This window comes from Nelumbo nucifera, chromosome 1 (assembly GCF_055504915.1).
Source record: "Nelumbo nucifera cultivar China Antique chromosome 1, China Antique-T2T, whole genome shotgun sequence".
Lineage (NCBI taxonomy): Eukaryota > Viridiplantae > Streptophyta > Magnoliopsida > Proteales > Nelumbonaceae > Nelumbo > Nelumbo nucifera.
In genome coordinates this window covers 110,421,403-110,442,629 of record NC_142649.1, presented here as the reverse complement: position 1 = coordinate 110,442,629, position 21,227 = coordinate 110,421,403, and the positions used below count along the sequence as shown (strand labels likewise).

General features: G+C 39.1%; 1 protein-coding gene across 1 annotated transcript; it reads right to left on the bottom strand.

Moving 5' to 3' along the window:
• Nucleotides 1–16,535: 16,535 nt before the first annotated feature.
• LOC148803694 (heme oxygenase 1, chloroplastic-like) lies at nt 16,536–20,478 on the bottom strand. The gene is made up of 4 exons (XM_088892331.1): nt 19,873–20,478; nt 17,717–17,940; nt 17,051–17,158; nt 16,536–16,876 (listed from the first exon to the last, which is right to left on the bottom strand). Exons 1-4 carry the CDS (start codon nt 20,312–20,314, stop codon nt 16,784–16,786), a joined length of 867 nt encoding a protein of 288 aa, XP_088748457.1. The 5' UTR covers nt 20,315–20,478; the 3' UTR covers nt 16,536–16,783.
• Nucleotides 20,479–21,227: the final 749 nt, after the last annotated feature.

Sequence of the window (21,227 nt, the reverse complement as noted above, 5' to 3'; positions counted from 1 at the left end):
TCCTAGAAGCCTGCTTAAGTCCATATATGGATCTATTAAGTTTACATACCATGTGTTCCTGACCAACAGCAATGAAGCCTTGCGGCTGCTGCATGTAGATATCATCACTAAGATCTCCATTCAGGAACAAAGTTTTGACATCCATTTTCCAAACCTCGAAATCATGGTAAGCTGCTACAGCTAGCAGGATCCTTATGGATTTGAGCATGGCCACGGGCGAAAAGGTTTCCTCATAATCGATGCCTTCTTTCTGAGTATACCCTTTCGCCACCTGTTAGACAGTTTTGTATGCCCTTAGCTTCAATCAGAATGATGTACTTTATGAGTTTATTGTAAATGAATAAAGATACATATTTGATTCATGTTCCCTTGGAATGTTTCTGTGTAATACCCTTAAACTGGACACTTAATGAGACTCGTGTTAGTTTAGAATGTTCACAGCCAGTGGGTCGGTCTGGGGAGACCTATCCTGACAAGGCTGACACTGTGGTGCCACCAAGTCGGTTGGGGTGGCCTGTCTCAGCTGCCAGGGTGAGACCCTAGGCACATACAGTGTAGGATTAATTGAATCTTTGAACTGGACCAGATTTCCAGTATTGCCCTAGACCTTGGAGATTGATGGGCAAAACTGGAAAGTTACACCCGACCCCTAGACTCGATTATGATACTACACTAGGTGTCGGATTGGGCTGTCTTTGATGTGCCAATCAGTGAGATCCTTAGCGGGGGTCAAAACCTGGGTATGTTGGGACAGTCCGAGAATTCATCTGAGTGGGTGATCATAGTGACAGGATCAGCCCCTTTGTCGGACAAAGGTAATGATCGGGGATGCACTCTCACTGATGGAAACCAAGACTGCCGGCAGCCAATTTCAACCGTTGAGATTTGTTTTGCAAAATATATTTTATATAACATATAAAAGTATATATGTATGGTTTCTAAATTGTTTGCAAGAAGGTTTGAATTCCCGGGATCCAAATAAGTGGAGAGTGCAACACTGTTCCTTGCAGCCGAGGGAGAGGTCCTCTCTTGTCGGGCAGTGTATGATCATTATGGGCTGAGAGGTTAAGTGTAAGACCATTGAGGATAATGCCTGATGGGCTAATCTTGCATCTGCCCACAGTCCCTGGGTGTTATAAGGTGGCTTGGCCCAGGGACCACTTAGTGTAAGTGTTGGGCCCATAGAGCCCATTTGATGGGTTTCAGGGGGTGCACTGTCATTAACAGTGTATTCGGCCATGCCTTGTAACAAAGGCTGGGCCGAACTCATGTGACTGATGTGTAGATCAATGCTTGGATCCCACGCCATACAAGGAAGCCCAACTGGGCAGCAATTTGGAAGCCTTTTGAGTACATAACCTTAAATGGGCCTTAAGCCCATTTCAAACTGGGCTGATTTGATCAGTCATTTAAAGGGGAAGAATTCTGAAGTGGGTCAGCTAAAAGGATTGGGCTTAGACCCTATCCACTCAGAGAGTCCATGATCTAAATAAGATTTAGATCTGGAAACCTCCTAATTATATTAGGAGACAGCTGATCTTATCTGCAGATAAGATAAGGGTTATCCCTTATCACTAAGGGACTTCTAACCCAAATATGATTTGGATTAGCAGCTCCTAATCTGATTAGGAGCTGATCCCTTTTGAGATTATAAAAAGGGAAGGGGGCGGCAGCCTACTACACAACAACATCCATAGCATTCTTCTCTTTGAAGAAAGAGAGATTGAGAGATTTCCTGCATACTGCGAATTCTCTCCTGCCGCCACCTTCCTGCTTTTGCCATTCCTTCAGTTCGATCTCTAGTTCTTGGGAGCAATCAAGATTGGATCTTGATTTCAATCTTTTAGGGAAAAGATTGGTTGGAGCTGTACTCAAGTCGTCCAGTCGATCCTTAAGAAGGGTCAAGTTCTTTTGGAAGAACATTGCTGATTCTGCTCCACCCTGCACTGCGCCATCTTCAGTGGGAGCAGTCTTTGGATTCTTCCTTGGGCGTGAACACCTCCATTGGGAGATATTACATCTCTGTATCAGGTATATTCCTCTCCCATTATTTTTGGTTCAGATCTGGCTTAGTTTATGGTTCAAGATTGATCCTTGAAAATATGATTTTCTAAATAGGGAATACGATTCCCAGTTGAAGGGAGAGAAAAATTTTTGAAATTCGCCCCTTATTCCGCAATCTTTGGGCGTCCATAGGATGGATCTCTCATCCCTTCACCACCAAACGAGCTTTGTAGGTCTCAATCCTGCCATTGGGGCCCTTCTTCCTCTTGTAGATCCATTTGCAACCAATTGCTTTTACCCCGGAGGGCGGATCTACTAGAGTCCAGACTCCATTGGTCTCATCGAGTCCATCTCGGCTCTCATGGCCTCCACCAACTTCTGGGAATCTTTGTCTAACATAGCTTCCGCATAAGTTACGGGATCTTCCTCACTAGTTAAGGGTTTCACCAGGTAACTATCCTGGTCATAACCGTATCGGACTGGTGGTCTGGATACCCGGGGGGACCTTCTAGGTTGGTCACTACCTGGAACTTGTGGGACATCTCCCACTGCTCCTGAGCTCTCCTCATCAAGAACTATTTCCTGACGATGGGTGTCCAGGATGTATTCGGTTTCTAAGAATTTGGCGTTTCGACTGCATAACACTTTTTGTTCACTTGTGTCATAGAATAGATAACCCACCGAATCATTTGGGTAGCCTATAAACAGGCAACAACTACTTTTAGACTTCAACTTGTCCGCACTTGTTCTTTTAACGTGTGCAAGACAACCCCAAATCTTCAAGTGTCTTACACTTGGCTTCCTTCCGGTCCAAAGTTCATATGGAGTTTTCGGAACTGATTTAGTTGGAACCCGATTCAGCATGCAGATAGCAGTCTCTAATGCGTATCCTCAAAAGGATGTGGGTAGTTCTGAGCATACGAGAAATGACTGGACCATGTCCAATAAGGTCCTATTCCTCCTCTCTGAAACACCGCTGAGTTGAGGTGTAGCAGGAGGAGCTTGTTGTGACACTATCCTATTGTCCTTCAAGAAGTCCCTGAATTCGTCAGAGAGATACTCGCCACCTCGATCCGATCGAAGGGCCTTAACTTCTCTCCCTAACTGTTTCTCGACTTCCTGTCTGAACTCTTTGAACTTTTCAAAGGATTCAGACTTGTGTCTCATTAGGTACACGTAACCATATCATGAAAAATCATCTGTAAAGGTGATGAAATACACATGTTAATTGTGTGTCCTAACACTCAGGGGACCACATACATCAGTATGTATTAGGTCAAGTGTGCCTGCAGATCTTTCAGGCTTACTGTCAAATGGCCGCTTAGTCATCTTACCTTGAAGGCAAGGCTCACAAGTGGGAAGATTTTCTACGATTAGAAAATCCAAAGGACCATCCTTTACCAGCCTGGTGATTCGGTCATCACCGATATGGCCAAGTCGGTAATGCCAGAGGCACGTGGGAATTACTGTATCACGAGTCCTTTTCTTGGGATTTTTTACCAACGTATTTTCGGTCAAGTTAGTTTCCAGAGAAGGATGTAGAACATAAAGACCGTTCTCTAGTTCCCCGAATGCGATGAATTTGTTATTCCGTTTAACAGTAATCATATTACTAAAATAAATAATATATCCATCAGCACACAGTTTAGAAACAGAAATTAAATTTCTTCTCAAGTTCTGTACATAAAGACAATCTTTAAGTACAATTACTCCTTCTCTAAAAACTAATTCTACGGTTCCTATTGCCGTAGCTGCAACACTTGCAGTCGTTCCCAAGAATAGTGTCACTTCGCCTTCACTCAATCTTCTGCTAATTTTGAACCCCTGCAATGAGTTACACGGATGAGTTGAAGCCCCGGAGTCAACACACCAGGACACAGAAGTAACTAACATATTAGTTTCTATGACACAAGTTTCGATGTTACCTTTCTTAGATTCCAGGTAGGCAGGACAATTCCTCTTTCAGTGGCCAATTTGCTTGCAGAAGTGACAGACATCAGATGCCTTGTTCTTCTTCTGATTCTTGGGTTTGGTAGCTTTCTTCTGGGCTTCTTTGCCTTTCTCTTTTTCTTGCCCGATTTGTTAGCTTCAGCAAGCATAACCACAGGCTCATCCTTCTTGAGTAGATCCTCGGCCCTCTGCAACATATTGCTGAGTTCTTGGATGCAGACATTCAGCTTATTCATATTGTAGTTCATTGTGAACGCCCTGAAGGAAGAGGGCAAAGAATTCAGGATGGCATTCACTTGCGTGCCAAGATCTAGCCTGGAACCAAGGGCTTCGAGTTCGTTAATGTAGCCCGTCATCCAAAGATAATGGCCATGAACTTTCTGCCCCTTGGACATCTGCGCGGTCATGAACAATTTTAGGACCTTCTGTTGAGTAGAACGGTTCTGCTCTTCATACATTGCCTTTAGACTGTCCAATATGTCCTTGGCTAATTTGATCTGATCGAACTGCCTCTGTATTGAGTTGTCTAGTGAGGCAATGACAAAGTAGCGGGCTAGGGAGTTCTTATCCTCCCAATCTGGGAAGTCCCTCCTACGGTCCTCAGAAGCCCTATCACCTGGAAACTCTAGGGCAGGATTTTTCACCACCTTATCTAACTTTTCGAAAGTTAGAATCAGCATAAGATTTCTGTACCAGTCGGCATAGTTTAGGCCCTTAAGCTTGTTATCGTCTAGAAGCTTTGCGAATTGACCGTTTGCCATTTTCTGATAAAATAGCAAAGACGTTATTCCACAACCTTAGTTTGATTCATATTACCTACATAGATATGGTTTTTAATCTATGTTCCATTTCCATTTGTTCATCTCTGAGATTTCCCTCCTTTCTCAGTGACGGAGACGACGAAATGTCTCTGGAAATGTGGGAAATCACATGGGGTGCGTGAAACCAACTGTTTCAGCTACATAACCCCACCACCTTTCTGTGACGGATCATATCCACTCATTAAATGAGTTTCCCTTTGGCCTCTGTCAGACAAGGTTCAGAGCCGTTTTCAGGTAAACCTTTCTGTCCAGTGAGTGTTTACCCATCATATTTAGGTTACACCAAGGTACCGTGAGAGAGTTCCCATTTTCTGGTGAAGTCCCTCCCACATCGGTCTATGACGCCCCTATCATCTTATGAAACACTTCGACAGATCCATCAGCAAATGGGTAGCCCAATTTTATGGTGTGTTTCTTCATTACTAAAGGACCCATCATTGTGCTAATGACGGAAGGCCTTTAGAGAGTCTATCATATGGATCTCCCTATCACATGCATTCATATTTGCTGGAGGGAACTAAACTACGCCCTAGTTCTAATTTTAGGTCAAACCAGAGTGGCTCCCACTGACTTTCATAAAGTTAGATTTCTGGTGGGCCTTAATCGGCTAAGGGTTCCGTACGCATCCCTTTTCAGGGTTGTGGGGCCCACCAAGCAATGAGGGTTCACCCAATGACCATAAGGGACACCATGGCAATGATGTGCATTCAACCATGGTGTGCGCAAGAGCCACTAACGAGTCTTCATGGGCCATTTGCTTATGGCCCATCGTTGCAATACATCAAACATCCAATCATCACATGTAAAGGAGGAATTGATCCAATCAATCAACTATTGTAAAGCCCATTAAACAGCCCATTTGAAATCCATAACATTAACAATTAATGTCTACTAGGTGTACGGGCTGAATCGCAGTTAGCAGTTCGGCCCATACAGCTTTTCTCACAAGAGTTGGCTTTTGCAGTTTTAACCCTTTAAAACTGGGCTTTACAGGTGGGCCGAATTAATCCCTGTAATTGAACATCAGATTTGGAACAACAAGTGTGAGAAGAATGGACTGAAAAACAGTCCCCTTCGAACCCTTGATTTGGTCCAAACAGTTTTGGTCCAATCTAGTCCGAAATGGTCTGAAACTGATTTTCAATTCAAGAATTAATTCATGAAAGATCTAAAATTAATAATCTTGATTTTAAGCAAACATAAATCAACTATGGACTGTTCGCACCACCTGCAAAACAGAGGTTAATCATTAGGGTTGCAGTTTCACAAACTGCAAATCGCAGAAAGCGATTTCTCCATCTGCAAATCTCCAGTGCAGCCATCTTCTTCCTTCTACTTTAATCAAGAAAATAAATAACAAAAATCCTATTTCTATTAATTAATTATATTCTTGATCAAATCCTATAAATTCAGTCTAGAAAATAAAAAAAAAAATTATTTACAGACCGAATTGAAGAAAATAAATGAAAAAGGGTGCACAGACCATCTGCGCCAAATCTACATTGTGATCTCTAGGTGCGAACAGTCCATTAAATCAAAATAAATAAAGAACAATTCTAAATAAATTTTGTATTTAACAAAAATAATTTCAGATCAATCGCCCTTAACAAGAAACCATTTCTTGAAAAGAAAAGAAAGCAATCTGCGCAAATCTTGGCAGAACATCTTCTATCCATCTACGCAGGGTCAGATCTGATTTTATTTTGTTCAAGATACGAACCTATGGCTCTGATACCACTGAAAGAATGGTAGGATTCATCTAATGGACGCCAAAAAGGTTGCGGAATGGGTGGGCGAATTTCAAAATTTTTCCTACCTTCTTCCAACTGGGAATCATATTTCCTAAATTAGATTACTATATTCAAGGATCCTACTTGAACCATAATCGAACCAGATCTGAACCAAAAAGCAAAAAGGAGGAATATACCTGATCCAGAGAAGCAGTATCTCCCAAAGTTGGTGTTCACGCCCAAAGAAGAAACCAAGATCCGCTACTACTGAAGATGACACAGCTGTGGATGGAATGGAACCAGCAGGGTGCGTCCTACACACTGGATCCTTCGCAAGAATCCTTTGGAAACTCTGAACACTGAATCTTTCTCAGTCTTTTTCGCAAAACTAATGTCAAGAACTGATTTCTTGAGTCCCTATTGATGCAAAGATCAAATCTTGCAAGAGGGAATGGTGGCGGCCAGAGGAGAACTCCTAGGATGGATATGGTTGAACTGCTTCTCTTCTCTCTGGAGTCTGTACGAGATCTAATCTCTGTTTGCAGGATAATTTCTTGCACCACATACCCTTGGTTCGAAATCTGATATATTTCTCTTGGGTTTCTCCTCCTTTCTCTCTTTATTAAGAAACCTCCTAATTAGGAGTTATCCCAATCCAATTCAGTATTTGGATAGGGGATTATCTTGATCCTATCTGTAGATTAAGTTAGCTTACTCCTGATCTTATCAGGACATTACCAGTTTCAAATCTAATTTGAATTTGGTCTCCTGGAGTGGATAAGGTTAAAGGCCCAATCCTTTTACTAACATTAATCTCAGATTCGCCCCATAGATGGGTGATCATATCAGCCCAGCTCGAAATGGGCTTTTGGCCCATTAAGTGTTCAGTGTTTAACTAGTTTCCAATCTGCTGCCCAGTTGGGCTTCTTTGTATGGCGTGGCACCCAAGCATTGATCTACACACCACCCAAGCATCGAAAAAGAATGCAGACTTTGGCTGTTTAAAATTGTTCCCTTGTTGGCAACAACTTCTCTACAACAGCAAACCACACATTAGAAGAAAACTCCACTCTCCCTAGGTATTGCTTCCATTTTGTACTCACTCAAACGCATACCATTACTAAAACCCTTTCATGCAGATTACTTATCTGATGCGTACAGACTCATTTCTAAATAAAAATTCTACTAAAATGAAACGGAGAAAGCATCTAGATCAAATTTCCACCAGGGAGTCGCAATCAATAAAAAAAAGAAGAAACTAGTACCCGAAACAATCATTGGAAACAACGAACCATTATGTTCTGCAATAGAAATAAATAACAAAAACATCTCGTTCAAATTTTTACATGAGGACGTTCAAAATGAAAATAGTCTCATAACATTATCAATTACCATTTCATGCGCGTACTGGAATGGCATTCCCCCATTTGAGGGACTGGTCGTTCCCTATCCTCCCTCCCTTGGGAATGAAATCCCATTCCTGCTGATTTAAATTCCCATTCCTGTCTGAACCAAATAAACTATGGGAATGGACCATTCCGATTCCGATTCTGAAGGATTTCGATTCTAATTCCATTTACGGTTGCAAACCAAACAAACCCTTAATCAATTGGAAGGTGTATGTACTTCAAAATCTGTTTGGAAAATTGCAGGAGGTGTAACTAAAATTTGGCCCCAGCTATGCTCTGTTTTACACAGTTTTCTAAGAAACTATGCAATGCTAAACAAACCAACCTAATAAAACTCCGTCCAAAGCCCTCTTACCATTTCAGTTAAAAGCTATGAGGATTCAACAAATTTGTATATCACATATGGCTTACCTTCAGATTGCAAATGCAAAGGAGACACAAGAACTAAAGGAACTACCCTCCAGGTGTTCTGCTCTTCAAAATGTAATAAATGTTATAATGATCCAATCTCCGTCCCAAGACCCAATTCTTCAAAAATTTCAACCAATGCAATAACAAGAACAACAAGACCTTGGTGAGTCTCACCCATGTCAAGATGTTGGCCTAGTAACCTAGAAGATTCTAAACATGTATCAAAACATATTGTCAACAGTTTTGAATGCTAAAAGTAATCTATAGGTGTGACCAAAATACATATACAAGACCTTGAGTACGATCCTATTCTAGCATAGGCACAAGAAAAAGGGTCATATCAAAATATTTCTGGATTTCTTCATTGAACATCAGGGATACCACAGTTGTTGCCTCAAACATTCCTATAAAACAAATGAAACCAAGGATAACATAAAATTATAAAATGAAACCAAGGATTAATTTCACTTACCTGCTTCCAAGGGTAAAAGAAGCCAATGCCTATACAGAAACAGTGTAAGCGGCTCGCCCAGTTCAGAATAACTAGAAGCTCTATCTTGAATAGCAAACTTCCAAAGCAACAACCATTTGAAGCTTCGGAAGAAACAATCATCGACTTAGCCGACAAAACGATGGAAGAGGAAATCCACTAAGCATGTGGAAACAGAATTCGTAAAAATAAAAACCGCCACATGACTAGACAATTACGTGGCTGGAATCGGCGTTCACGAAAGCATTGACAAAAGAAAAATGAAACAGAATATTTAGCATATGTTTTCCCATTAGACAAACATATAAACAAGGATGGAATAGCTTAGATGTGTTTGGGATGAGGGACAAAGAGAGGGAAGGAAGGAGGGAAAGAGAACAAAAGAAAAAGAATGCAGACTTTGGCTGTTTAAAATTATTCCCTTGTTGGCAACAACTTCTCCACAACAGCAAACCACACATTAGAAGAAAACTATGTTCTATTTTATAAAGGTTTCTAGGAAACTATGCAATGCTAAACAAACCAACCTAATAAAACTCCGTCCAAAGCCCTTTTACCAGTTCAGTTGAATGCTATGAGGATTCAACAAACTTGTATATCACATATGGCTTACCTTCAGATTGCAAATGCAAAGGAGACCAAGAACTAAAGGAATTGCCCTCTAGGTGTTCTGCTCATCATAAAGTAATAAATGTTCCAATGATCCAATCTCCGTCCCAAGCCCCAATTCTTCAAAAAATTCATCCAATGCAATAACAAGAAAAACAAGACCTTGGTGAGTCACACCCATGTCAAGATGTTAGCCCAATAACCTAGAAGTTTCTAAACTTGTATCAAAACATATTGTCAACAGCTTTGAATGCTAAAAGTAATCTATAGGTGTGACCAAAAAAAGATACATGACCGTGAGTACTTTCCCTAGTTCTAGCATAGGCACAAGAAAGAAGGGTCATATCAAAATATTTCTTGATTCCCTCATTGAATATCATGGATACCATAGTTGTTGCCTCAAACTTTCCTATAAAACAAAGGAAACCAAGGACAACATAAAATTAGAAAACGAAACCAATGATTAAATTCACTTACCTGCTTCCAAAGGTAAAGGAAACCAAGGCATATACAGAAACAGTGTAAGCGGCTCACCCAGTTCAGAATCACTTATGTCCATTAAGGTAAAGATAATAGCTCGAGTAATATCTTCACTGCAAGACGCAACAGAAATAAAGCCCAATGAGATCGTGGTGAAGAAAATCACAATAATTGAAGATTTTGCATCTTCCAAAATTGGAGATGATTTCCTTCTTGTCTGTTAATAAAATAAAGTTAGCTTCAAATTGAACTGCATATTTAATTCATCAAAATTCTAAAAAACAATATACAATATACAACATATGTTCTGATACATTACCATAACGGGCAAAAACCTACTAAATAGAGCATGATTAACCACTCAATTAGTTTTGAGTCGCAAAAACTTCAACAACAAATAATATTCCCGACGAAAGGTGTTCAACAGATGTACAGCAAAATCCCCTCGAACCATATTCCAAACCATTTGTGATAAAGAATTGGCCTAACAGTTTGGTAATCTTCTTCTCTAAGACTTTAGAAACCAGCCTTTGAAAATGCCTTTATGAAACAAAATGTCACTCTGCAGTGAAAACTGAGATACTTCACCCTCTAATCCTGTGTTCCTGCATATGTAACGCCAAGGCGCTCTATTACACACCGCCTCAAATACTTGAATAATTTGCGTCGACATAACCTCTTACAAGTGTCAATGCTTGAAGATGTCTCGGATTAGTTTAAGAAAACAACACAAAAAAAAATTGACAATAGAAACAACAAAAAGGAAATGTTAGCATATAAAAAATTTTGGCATATAAAAAAAATGTTGGCTTACAAGCCCTAAGGTCATTCTTTATACTGCAGTTGACAATGCCAATTACTAATAATGCACACACATTGGCATACTTGTCATTTTGTGGAAGTACTTATCGATTTGTTTGGGTCCAAAATCAACATCCCACTATACAATCATACCCTACAACAGCAAAGGTTTCAACATTGGCAATGCGTTGAAAAGGTCACAACCAAGAAAAGCAAATCCCCGTGGAGAAGGAAAAGAAATACCAGACTTATTGCAGCTCCTGTCTTCCCATGATCCTTAGTCTAGAATTAGGGCAGCCAGTGGGTCACATTTGCCCGATGAATACAAACAGATCAGAACCGTTTATAATTCTAGAATTATAACGGTTCTGGTTCCATGATTTTGTCTCAAATAATAATTGGGTCGGTGCATGGTATTCCCTGTCCTGAACCAATTCATACCCGGAACCAATTGTTTTATAAAGTATGTACAAGATTTTCTTAATTCTCCAATATCTTTTACCATATTTTATGTTATAAATGCCAATTCTCATAGATAATATTAGTTAAAATGTTTAATTTATTAATATATCAATAATAATCATTTTCTGTAAATTTTATTAAGGTTATATTATCGAAATTCAAATTTTAACTTATTCTTTAAATAAATACTTCTACTTTTCAGTTCCGGGTCTATGAATTTGTCCATAGTAATAATAATCAATTTGATGTTGGTTCTACCAAAACCCAACCCATTGGAAGCCCTATCTTGAGTAGCAAACTTCCAAAGCAACAACCATTTGAAGCTTCGGAAGGAACAATCATCGACTTAGCCGACAAAATGATTTCAGAGGAATTCCACTAAGCATGTGGAAACAGAATTCATAAAAATAAACACCGCCACATGATTAGACAGTTACGTGGTCTCAAAGTAGCAACAGCATGGAAGAGCACATGAAGTATCAGTTACACATGAATCTGAACTCCTCTGAATAGTGAATACTGCTTCCTCATATTATAGATATGAAAAGCAAGAGTGGTGGTGATGCCACATCCACCGTCATTGCTTCTCTACTTGTTTTTATTCCAAGATCCAAGAAAACAAAGCATTTGTGTTGAAAAGAAGAATTCTCTGTCTACCCTTTTTTTTAATTTCTGATTCATAAAAGATCTATTCTTTTTTTTTATAATTGAAGAAGAATTTTGTTAAGGCAATATGAGAACTATTACAATCATCTGACTGAGAGGCACGAGGTGAGACCTCCCTTAAAGAGTGAAAATCATATACACTATAGATCAAGATTACAAGGTAGCCCTCATAGGATCGGCCAAATCCAAGGTACACTAGAAATTGACTCGAGGAAAGGTAGCCCTCATAAGACTAGGTAGCATGTAGTTTGGAGGAAGTCGAAAGTGATGAAGATTTTGAACACAAGTCCATCCTAGGCAGTGTTGGGGATGAGTTTTCATCTAAGGAAGAGCTTGAGGCAACTCTAATTCTGGAGTTGTTGTTTAAAGGAGAAGTAGAAGCTACAAATGGAAGCAATACTCTCTCTCGACTTGACAGAGGAGTGACAATCAACAAAGTGGAGCATAGTCAAACTCTTGGAGTTGGAAACCCTCGCTCACATTCAGAAGGGCCATCACCAAATATTTTTATTGATCAAGAAGTGTGTAAGCAATTTCCTGAGACCTCTCAATGACAAGATGGTGGTACAATAGAGAGGGATAAACAAAAGGGTGAAAGAAGGAATCACTTTTAACACAAGAGATAGGAAGCCACTCTCTTTAGAATCAAGCCAAGGAGATAGGCGAACCCCACTCTCCAAAACGGGCACGACAGACCACACTAATACCCTTGCACTCCCCTTCCAAACCAGCAAACTCCAAGTAACTATGTCCTTTCGAGTTTTGCTACTAATGAGTGCTCTATGTATGTTGTGCCAAATCCAGGTCCCTTAGCTCCAATCAAATTGATGTACAGGTACATTTATTGTAAATGGATAAAGTATATTATTGTTTCTTATTAATATTGGTATGTTTTTGTATATTTATCCCTTAAACTGGACACTTATGAGACTCGTGTTAATTTAGAATGTTTTCAACCATTGGATAGACTTGGTGAGTTTATCCTACCAAGACTGAGATCGGTGTGCTACCAAAGAAGTCGAGCAGCTTGTCTCAACTAAACCCGGTCCATTTTCCAGTTATGCCCTAGACCTTGGAGATTGATAGTCAAAACTAAAAAGTTACACATAACCCCAAATTTGATTATGGTACTACACTAGGTGTTGAATTGGGCTATCTTTGATATGCCAATCAGTGAGATCCACCAAGGGTCGAAACCTACGTATGTTAGGGTAGTCTGATAATTCACCTAAGTGGGTGACCATAGTGATAGGATCGACCCCTTTGTCAAACAAAGTGAATGATAGGGTTTACACTCTCTCTAATGGAAACATGAACTATCGGCAGTGAATTTCAACAGTGCTTTGAAATTTGATTTTGCAAAATATATTTATCATGTGTATATATTATTTTTTTATGAAAAAATGTTTGCAAAAGGTTTTAATTCTCGGGATCCATCCGAGCAAAGAGTGTGACACTACACCTTGCAGCCAGGGGATAAGTCATTTCCTATCGGGCAGTGTTTGATCATTATGGGCCGAGAGGTTAAGTGTAAGAGACTATTAAGGGTTGATTACCTGATGGGTTTTATCTTACTTAAATCCATTATCCTTGGGTCTTCATAAGATGGTTGAATTCAATGATCATTTAAGTGTAAATGTTGGGATAGTGATGTGCTTAGGCTTCAGGGGTTCATTGTGTTTAGTAGTGAATTCCGCCAAGCCTTTTCACAAAGGCTAGGCCAAACCCATGTGGACTTATGTGAGGTCATTGTAGGGTTCCACGCTATATAATATTAGGCCTAAAGTGGCCATGCAACGTCTTGAGACATGAGCCTTTAAGGTAAATGTGCCTAAGGCCCATAATTAATAAGATTAAATAAATTGTCACATGACAATTGCTATGGGTTGAATATGGGTTTGGAAATGTGTATAGAGCACCCATCCTCTTAAGTGGATAAAGATTATCTCTTAATAGAGTCAAGATCCAAATTAGGCTTTCAGGGACTGATAGAGATAAGTTTTCTTCTTATTTTTGCAAGAAAAAATTAGAAGAATTTCAGGCTCACCTTCCCTAGTTCGATCCAAGTAGTTGGGTTGCAGTTTTGCTGAAAATTGTGTTGTTGAATCAACTGCACCTATACACTGTGCCATCTTCAGTAGAGGTTGGTTTTATGACTGATTTGGGCATAAATTTCAACCTTGGGATCTAGGTTTATGGTATCCGTATCGGGTACACATCTCCCTCTTAGTTTGGTTTCAAATCTATTTTGGTTCAGTACAAGAACGACCTAGAAAAATGCAATTCTTCAAAACATAAGGAATTTGATTCCCAGAAGGATTAAAAAATTTTTGAAAATTTGCCCAACCATCTAGCATTGTTCAGTCATCCATAAACCCTTCCAACAAAATACTCCCTCAAAACCCCTTGTTTAGCAAGATAATCTTCCATAGCGTTTGTAGACCTGCCAACCCACTATATACTAACATTCATGTTTTTCAATAACCAACTGGCCTTCTTTGAGAGGTTCTCGTAGCACCAAATGATTGAGCTTGAATCTGTTAACCACCTTACAACAACCTTGGAGTCACCTTCAATTTGAAGGTTCTCAACACCAAATTGATTAGTAATCTGAATACCTTGTAAAGCTGCCAACAACTTAGCCCTATTTGAGTCTCCTCTTCCCACTGGACCTGAGTACAAGGCTAAGATATTACCATCCTTATCTATCAAAATCCCTCCTATACCTGAAGGGCCAAGATTGCCTTAACTACTTCCATCAAAATTTAGTTTTACATGAATTACCGTTTCTCATTTCATGCCATAAGAGGTATAGTTCGATTACCTCATATCTGCATTTAGAGTTTCGACTGTAGTTCTAATCATGCATTCTCCATTTATTTGCTAGTCATCCCTCTGTTATTATTTGTAGTTGTTGTTCTTGCTTCTTGGTTTTTTTTTCTTTTTTTTTTAGGCTTGGGGGTTCTCTGGAGTTTGAGAGGTTTACACTTCCTCTCTTTTCAAACCATTCAGTTGAGTCCGAAGGTGGGGGCTCTGATAGAAAAAGGGTGAGGAAGCAATTTCTTATCCTTTTGCTCAAGTCCCCGCGTCCAAAAGGGGATTGGTCTGGGAATGCAGAAGAGAGCACTCTTTCGAGCTATTAGAGGGTCCGAGTCTCCAATACATCTTCTACGGGAGTAGGGATTATGGTGTTCACACTAACCAGAGAAAGGGGTGCCCAACCCCTTCCCTCTCTCTATCTCATCTTACCCATATTTGTCTACCTTGTCTAGGTCGAATGGTATGGAGTCACCATTAAATTCAAGTTTATTTTTGAAATCCAATCCTGGGAGACCCATCACTCCCAGCTAATCCGAGCCCACCATATTATACTCACTCCTTACAATACCATTTTGTTATCTAACGACCTTCTCTCGAGTTAACATTTTGTCAGGAATATATTGCTGGGTTGTTTTATATCTATGTTATATATGACCCCTCAAGCTTTAGGTGATAAATAATGAGATCATTTTGGGTGAGAGATTATTTAGTGAAGGATCTATGACAAAAGATTTTGTTTCAACAAGATCATGGTGTATCCATTTGATCTTTTGTATTTTTCCAAGTGAAGTTTCTACTTGATATTAAAAGGATTAATACCTAGGCTGCACTGTAGTTTCAGATGTCATTGCAATAGTTTGACAATGGTTGCTTATTATCTTCCCAACCGTCCTACTTTAAAAATGCTTGAAGATACCTGAAATTGCTGAAACTGCTAAGCAGCATGAATGCAACTGAGTAGAACTAGCAGTGAAGTGCCATTATAGCTGTCATTAGGGTGTAAACGGATAGAATTCGAATCGGATCAGTAATATCCGATATCTGAATTCGATTCAATATCCGACGGATATTGAAAATTAATATTCAAATTCGAATCCAATTAAATATTCGAATATTCAATTCGATTCGAATTCGATTAATTAATTATTTTAGATAATTAATAAATATATAAAATAATTATTTTATTGATATAAAGTATATAAATCTATAAATTATTTATATAACTTAATTATTATATATAATATTTTATATATTATATATAAGAATTAAATAATCGGTCAAATTCGGATATTTATCGAATCGAATCAGGTCATATCCGAATTCGAATCCGATTAACTATCCGGTACGAATAGGATATCCAAATTCGACCGATTAAATATTCAAATTATCCGAGTTCGATTCGATTATGTTGAATATCGAATTTTCGAATACCGTTTACACCCCTAGCTGTCATAGGTCAAAAGGATACCACTCAGCTCCTAATTCTCATTATTTGAGTGTCCCAAACCCATCATCTACCTTAATTTAAATATCAGTTTCTTGCCTGCATATACCCTAATACCCATCACAGATCTGTTGGTGAGTCTATCTAGATAGTATCAGGATGTTGTAAATCCGTAAGTTAACAATTACTTTACCTTATTCTTTCACTCTACTAGGCCTTCAAGGAGAGCTTGAGTCTCTGCTTCCGTTGTGTCATCTACCTTGTAAGGACCACTAAGAACCCAAGCCAAGTTACCATTAGATCTGCACAAAAGGCCTCCAATTGCAGCTTCGGATGAACCCTCTATAGTCTTCCTGAAAGTTCCATCCAAGTTCATGATATACTACTCACTGGAATGCATTAATTGATTGGACACAAATGCTTTGGAACACTGGAACATGCAGCTTTTTACAGAAACAATTAATCATTAATGGGTAGAGTTGAACATGCCAATCCCAGATACAGAAACAGTGGGCTCAGTGCGATTCTTCAGTGAAAATTTAAAATGCTTAACTGGTTAAATCATGCCAACCAGAAACCTCACATGCTACTAGGTCAGTCAGATCAAATGACTGAATACTAAAGCTGGCGCCATCATATTACATGCACATAATCCTGATAGCAGAAATGTTGAATGGATTTGCAGATCATGATAATATCAAATGCAGGATCTCTCCAGAGTACTGAAACGATCTTTCAGTTTCTTCCAAACAATGGTTTTTCTCTTCTCTAGACCAGCCCTGAGTAAAACCAGGAACATTTGGTAAATATATAGACTAGAGCTAGAATTGTATATAACTTGTATATATATTTGCTCTAAATAACATGTATGGTTTGTTAGTATAAAAATTTCCCAACTATAACATACAAAAGGTAATTGACAGAAAAATTAAGGATGGTATCAAAGAACTTACCTCAGCAACTTTGTTGAGCTTCTCTCTCACATTCTGCAAAAGCTCAGAAAGATCACCATCCCACTTGTATAATTCCAACTCCTTGTTGTTGAGTATCTTCTCAGCGACCTAAAAAGAGAATGGATGAAAAGAGTTTATTACAAGGACATATAATCTTGGATGCATGTTTTTTATGTATTATCTACAGACCAAAAAAAGGTCTTTGAAGGGTCAATATGAGAGGGAAGGAAAACAGAAAGTTATAGAAGTTAATCTGTTACATAGCTGCCAGCATGAAGGCTGCAGCCACTCATCCAGATGGGTGAAATGTCTGATCCAAAACATTTATCTCACAAGGGGCCCCAGGTCAACCAACCATATAGTTTCCTTCCACATCAGCATCAGGCTGCCATGTTTTTCACCCTCTCCAGTAAATAATAGCAATCAAGAATTTTGAACTTATTACCTTATTAGTAGTATGGGACTATGGGTGAAGATAAGCAACTCCTTTTGCAAGTGGCAAAGGGTTATAGGACCAAGGCATGCCAAAATGGAATGAGGGGGTGTGGAGAAACAGGAAACCCATTTTGGATAGCCACCTCAGTGTGTCAAACCATGGAGAAGAGTATGATCACATGAATGCATGCTTGATCAGGGTTTGGTACATTTCCAGTTCATGATCATTACCTTTTTACCTATCATTCTCCCCCCAGCAGTGTGAGCAAAGTAGACATTGTAAAAGTGACAAAGGAATGCTTGGGGATCCTTCTCTGATAAGTCTTTAAGATAGCAAGCATAAGAGACCCCAGGAGGTGATGGTTCTGGAATGACATGGCCTTGCTTCTTGAACCACTCCAAATCTTTAGCCAATTTCTCTGACCTTTCCAAACCAGTATTTCTAAACTCAGCATCTACAACCAAGCATTGAGAAGATTGATTTTTGCTTAAAATCACTAAATAGAAAGACTAATAAACAAAATTCACAAACATTTAGGTTTAATCTATTTCTAGAACTAGGAACTAGAATGCCTCCTTACTGTTAAGATTAATTCCATGCATGCACTAGGCATCATCATTCACCCAGGCTTGACCTGCACAGCAAGATGCAACTCCTGTGTGGAATTTTGACTGTTGGAGATAATGTTCATTTCTAAATTTTTTGAGGGACATAGTTCACCTAGTAAAACCTAATTTCTTATCGCCCCTCTAGATCTATCCAACCATAACCACCTATTTCACAGTTCTCTGAAGTCAATATGCTTCACAATGACACAATCTGAGAAGATCTTCATGAAACCAATTCAGGAATAGCTTAATTTGGAACTTGCTTCCAAAAATGGTCCATGTCACTTGAGTTTTCAATAATTAACCATGATCCAGATCATGAAATCAAAATGAGTATTTGGCAAAGGTCCAAATTTAAACGTTTAGTTACACATTCAGAGAAAAAGCTTTGATGTGCAGCTACCAACTTTTGCATACAAGTTCAAGAACTGAAAAAAAAAAAAACCTTCATCATGGTGTACCTTTATTGACTGCATATCTATTTAAACATTAAGAAGATATCCTATTTCTAAATCATTCAGAAACATTGAAAAGCTCATCAAATAGACCTCAAAACTACATCTATTTAAGCAACACCCATTATATAACAAATGTCTCATGCTATTGAAGAGGTTGAATCTTTTCAGAACAACCTATAAGCTCCTAAGTTGAATTTCATTTTCACTGTTTTCTTTTTCACTGTTTTCATTTTCTACTGTCTTCCGAATATTAAATTCCCAAGAAAAAGTTCAAACTTGGAAGAGCTCAATTGATGGCCAATAGATTCTCAAAGTGATCATCAACATATCCAGTTAAACAATACACAGGAAGTGAAACAGTGAGGGAAATGTTTTCAGTATAGTTAGTGCTGGGTGGATGAAGTTAGGATGCTTTTTCAGAGTATTATCTATTTGATATATATTCCAAGTTGAACTGATAAGGAATTCCTCAATATAGCTTCGAGGCCACCTGATACTTTATGGAGCAGAATGCTGGACAATCAAGAAACATCTTGAATAAGCATCATTCTTTAATAAAGAAGAGGATGTTGAGATGTTTGAGTGGCAAGACCATGAAGACGAAATCAAAAAGGAAATCGTTCTTGTAAACTTAAGGCTGTGTTTGGTTTGAAGGAAAAACAAATAGGTTTCCCTAATTTCACCTTCCTTTTCCTACCTTTCCCTTCAAATCAAACACAGCCTAAATGGTAGTCAGTGGCCTATATGTGATAAAATAGGAGTCAACTGTAATAGTTAGGAAGTCCAACAAAGAACAGTAACATTATAGGTGAGATATATAATTTAGGTCAAAGGCTCTCGATGTAACAAACCCAACATTTTGCAGCATGAAGTATGGCTAGAAACTCCTCTTCAGTTTGATCCATACCTGTTGATCATGTAACACCCCCAATAGTACATCTCCACTTCATCCATACCTCTCTAGTTCTGTGATCGATATCCTTAAGGCAATGATGATTGATCGAAAGTCGAAACTAATCCACTCTTACAATGAACATTGAGAAGAATTGATCTCTAACAATTTTCAAATAAAGATCCAACCCCAAGTCAGGACAAAACCCAGAATCAAGCAATCCCAATATTTAACAGAGAACAAATGAATTGTATTCGAAACACCCAAAGGAAGCAGAATTAATCTAGAATTATCTTTTTGAACACTTGGTACAAGAAGCAATTTTTCTTTCAGAACTAAACCAAACGCATATACATGCAATATACATAAACCAAACAACAGATGAGTCACTGAAGAAATTTCAGAAGGAAAGCAGGGTTACAGCTTACATGAAGCATATGCTGCTTTTTGGACGATCGAGTCGAACGTATCATAAACCAACTTACTGTCCACAAGAAACCTGAGATATCCTTCAATGGTAGGTTCCCATTCCGCTATGAGCTTACCCTCCAGTTCCTTCTCACCTTCTTTAGCTTGATCCTTGGTATGCAACTTCATCGCAACAAACCGCATTTCCTCCACAAAACCTTTGGTTTCGCCCGGATAGCTTTTCTTCGGCTTCTCAGCCTTAGTTGCAGAAACAATAACACTCGTAAAGGGTGTCTGTGTCTCCGCCCGCCCATCACCAAAGCTGCTCTCTCTTAGAACCTTGTATTGAAAACTGGTGTTCTTGAGTGAAACAGATGTGAAAGCGACCTGCGGTCTATGGGCTCTGAAATGGGTTTCACAGTAAAAGGGCTGAGATTGAGAGATGAGCACTGCAGAAGCCATGAAAGGTGATAGCTTTAGATGGTCTGGAGAGCAAATAAATGGAAACCTTCGAGGAATCGGTATACGAAATGGAAGAGAAACCAGAGAGAAAGAGAGCGGAGATCGACAGGGCCGATGAGTGTGTATCTGTGTGTCCAGCGGCAAGCTCACTTGTTATACTCCCCAAGACGAGACGAAGGGAAAGGATATATAAAAATGAAAACTAACACAGTAAACTGTCGTTTTGGAATTTTCTTCCCAATATTCCGCTCAGTGGTCAGTGCGCATCAGATTTACGAGTTCACATCAGCGCCCCCGCCACAACGCCCCACATCACATCCCAACCGTGTGTTGGGAACATCTCCGGCACTAGTGGGGCGCTACGTAATGAATTACGAGTGAAGACTCCAGCCTAATCCAGATTGGCGCCCTACATGCACATCTCACTGTGCATTGGAAACATCTTGCATGGGAGATGTTCTGTGGGGCCTTGCGTAAGGCGCGCTTTTTTGGCATCAAATTCAATTCAGCCTTCTCGACATCCATCAGAGTTCAGCTTCTGTCAGGACAATTCAGTGCTCGCACCGTTCGACCTTACATTTGGAATATCTCCCCTGAAATAAATCGTAGGGTAAATTACAAAGACCCTCTTATATTATAGGGTTAATGACTCCTATTATAGGGTAAGTTTTTTTTTTTTTGCGACAAAGACCCCTGAACTTTAGTCGTTAGACAAAAACCCCCTTTCGTTAATGTTTCGTCAATTAACTTGGAAAAAAAGTTCATCCAACTATTTAAAGTTTTTTAAATGTCCAAACTACCTTTTTTATAATGTTCATTGTGTTCTCCATTGAAGTTAGGTGAAATGGCATAAAAATAACAATTTTTAAACATTCAATAGGGAACATTAACGGAATAAAGGGGACCCCTTTTA